The following is a 1,361-nucleotide window of genomic DNA, read 5'->3' on the forward strand; positions in this document are numbered from 1 at the left end:
CCCCCAAACTTCCTGACCCCCCCCCTGAGGCCGGAATTCCTCCCCACCCGGACGCCTGGATCCCTCGGGAGTGATGAGGGGGGGGGAAATGGGGGGGAAGGGCCTTGCACGGCCCTTGCACGACGTTGCACGGCCCTTGCACGGTGTTACATAGCCCTTGCACGGGGCTACACACCCCTTGCACGGCCCTTGCAAGGCATCACGCACCCTTGCACGGGGTTGCACAAGGTTGCACACCCCGGCACAGCCCTTGCACGGCCCTTGCACGGTGTTACACAGCCCTTGCACGGGGTTGCACGAGGTTGCACACCCTGGCGCAGCCCTTGCTCTTGCACGGCCCTTGCGGGGTGTTACACGGCCTTTGCACGGCATCACGCACCCTCGCACGGGGTTGCACGAGGTTGCACACCCTGGCGCAGCCCTTGCATGGTGTTACACAGCCCTTGCACGGCGTTGCACACCCCTGCTGAAGGTTGCACACCCCGGCATGGCCCTTGCACAGTGTTACACAGCTCTTGCACGAGGTTGCACATCCCGGCGCGGCCCTTGCACGGCCCTTGCACGGTGTTACACGGCCCTTGCAAGGCATCACGCACCCTCGCACGAGGTTGCACACCCTGGCATGGCCCTTACACGACGTTGCAAGGCCCTTGCACGGTGTTACACAGCCCTTGCACGGGGTTGCACACCCCGGCACAGCCCTTGCACAGTGTTACACGGCCCTTACACGGCATCACGCACCCTCGCACGGGGTTGCATGGGGTTGCACACCCCGGCAGGGCCTCGCACGACGTCACACGCACCCTCGCACAGCGTTGCACACCCCTGCTGAAGGTTGCACACCCCGGCACGGCCTCACACGCCCACGTGCAAGGTCACACGCCCCGGCAGGGCCTCGCACGACGTCACACGCACCCTCGCACAGCGTTGCACACCCCTGCTGAAGGTTGCACACCCCGGCACGGCCTCGCACGGCCCTTGCACGCCCACGTGCAAGGTCACACGCCCCTGCAGGGCCTCGCACGGCCCTTACACGCCCACGTGCAGGGTCACACGGCCTCGCACGACGTCGCACGGCCCTTGCACGGTGGTGGGGGGGGGGCCCTTGCACGGAGTTGCACACCCCTGCTGAAGGTTGCACACCCCGGCACGGCCTCGCACGGCCCTCGCACGGTGTTACACAACCCTTGCACGGGGTTGCATGGTGTTGCACACCCCGGCAGGGCCTCGCACGGCCCTTGCACGCCCACGTGCAAGGTCACACGCCCCTGCAGGGCCTCGCACGGCCCTTACACGCCCACGTGCAGGGTCACACGGCCTCGCACGACGTCGCACGGCCCTTGCACGGTGGTGGTGGGGGG

The 1,361-nt window shown here is 67.5% G+C and overlaps 1 protein-coding gene across 1 annotated transcript in view; it reads right to left on the minus strand.

Moving 5' to 3' along the window:
• The window catches only part of LOC106899245, a gene marked incomplete at its 5' end in the record, with an annotated part of 63,441 nt that overhangs the window by 60,178 nt on the left and 1,902 nt on the right, over window positions 1-1,361 (minus strand). The window contains one exon of the mRNA XM_014960990.1: window positions 860-1,008. Coding sequence (XP_014816476.1) covers window positions 860-1,008 — 149 coding nt within the window. The remainder of the gene's footprint in view (window positions 1-859; window positions 1,009-1,361) is intronic.

The sequence above is a fragment of the Calidris pugnax genome, unplaced genomic scaffold (assembly GCF_001431845.1).
Source record: "Calidris pugnax isolate Ruff unplaced genomic scaffold, ASM143184v1 scaffold646, whole genome shotgun sequence".
In the NCBI taxonomy this organism is placed as follows: Eukaryota; Metazoa; Chordata; class Aves; order Charadriiformes; family Scolopacidae; genus Calidris; species Calidris pugnax.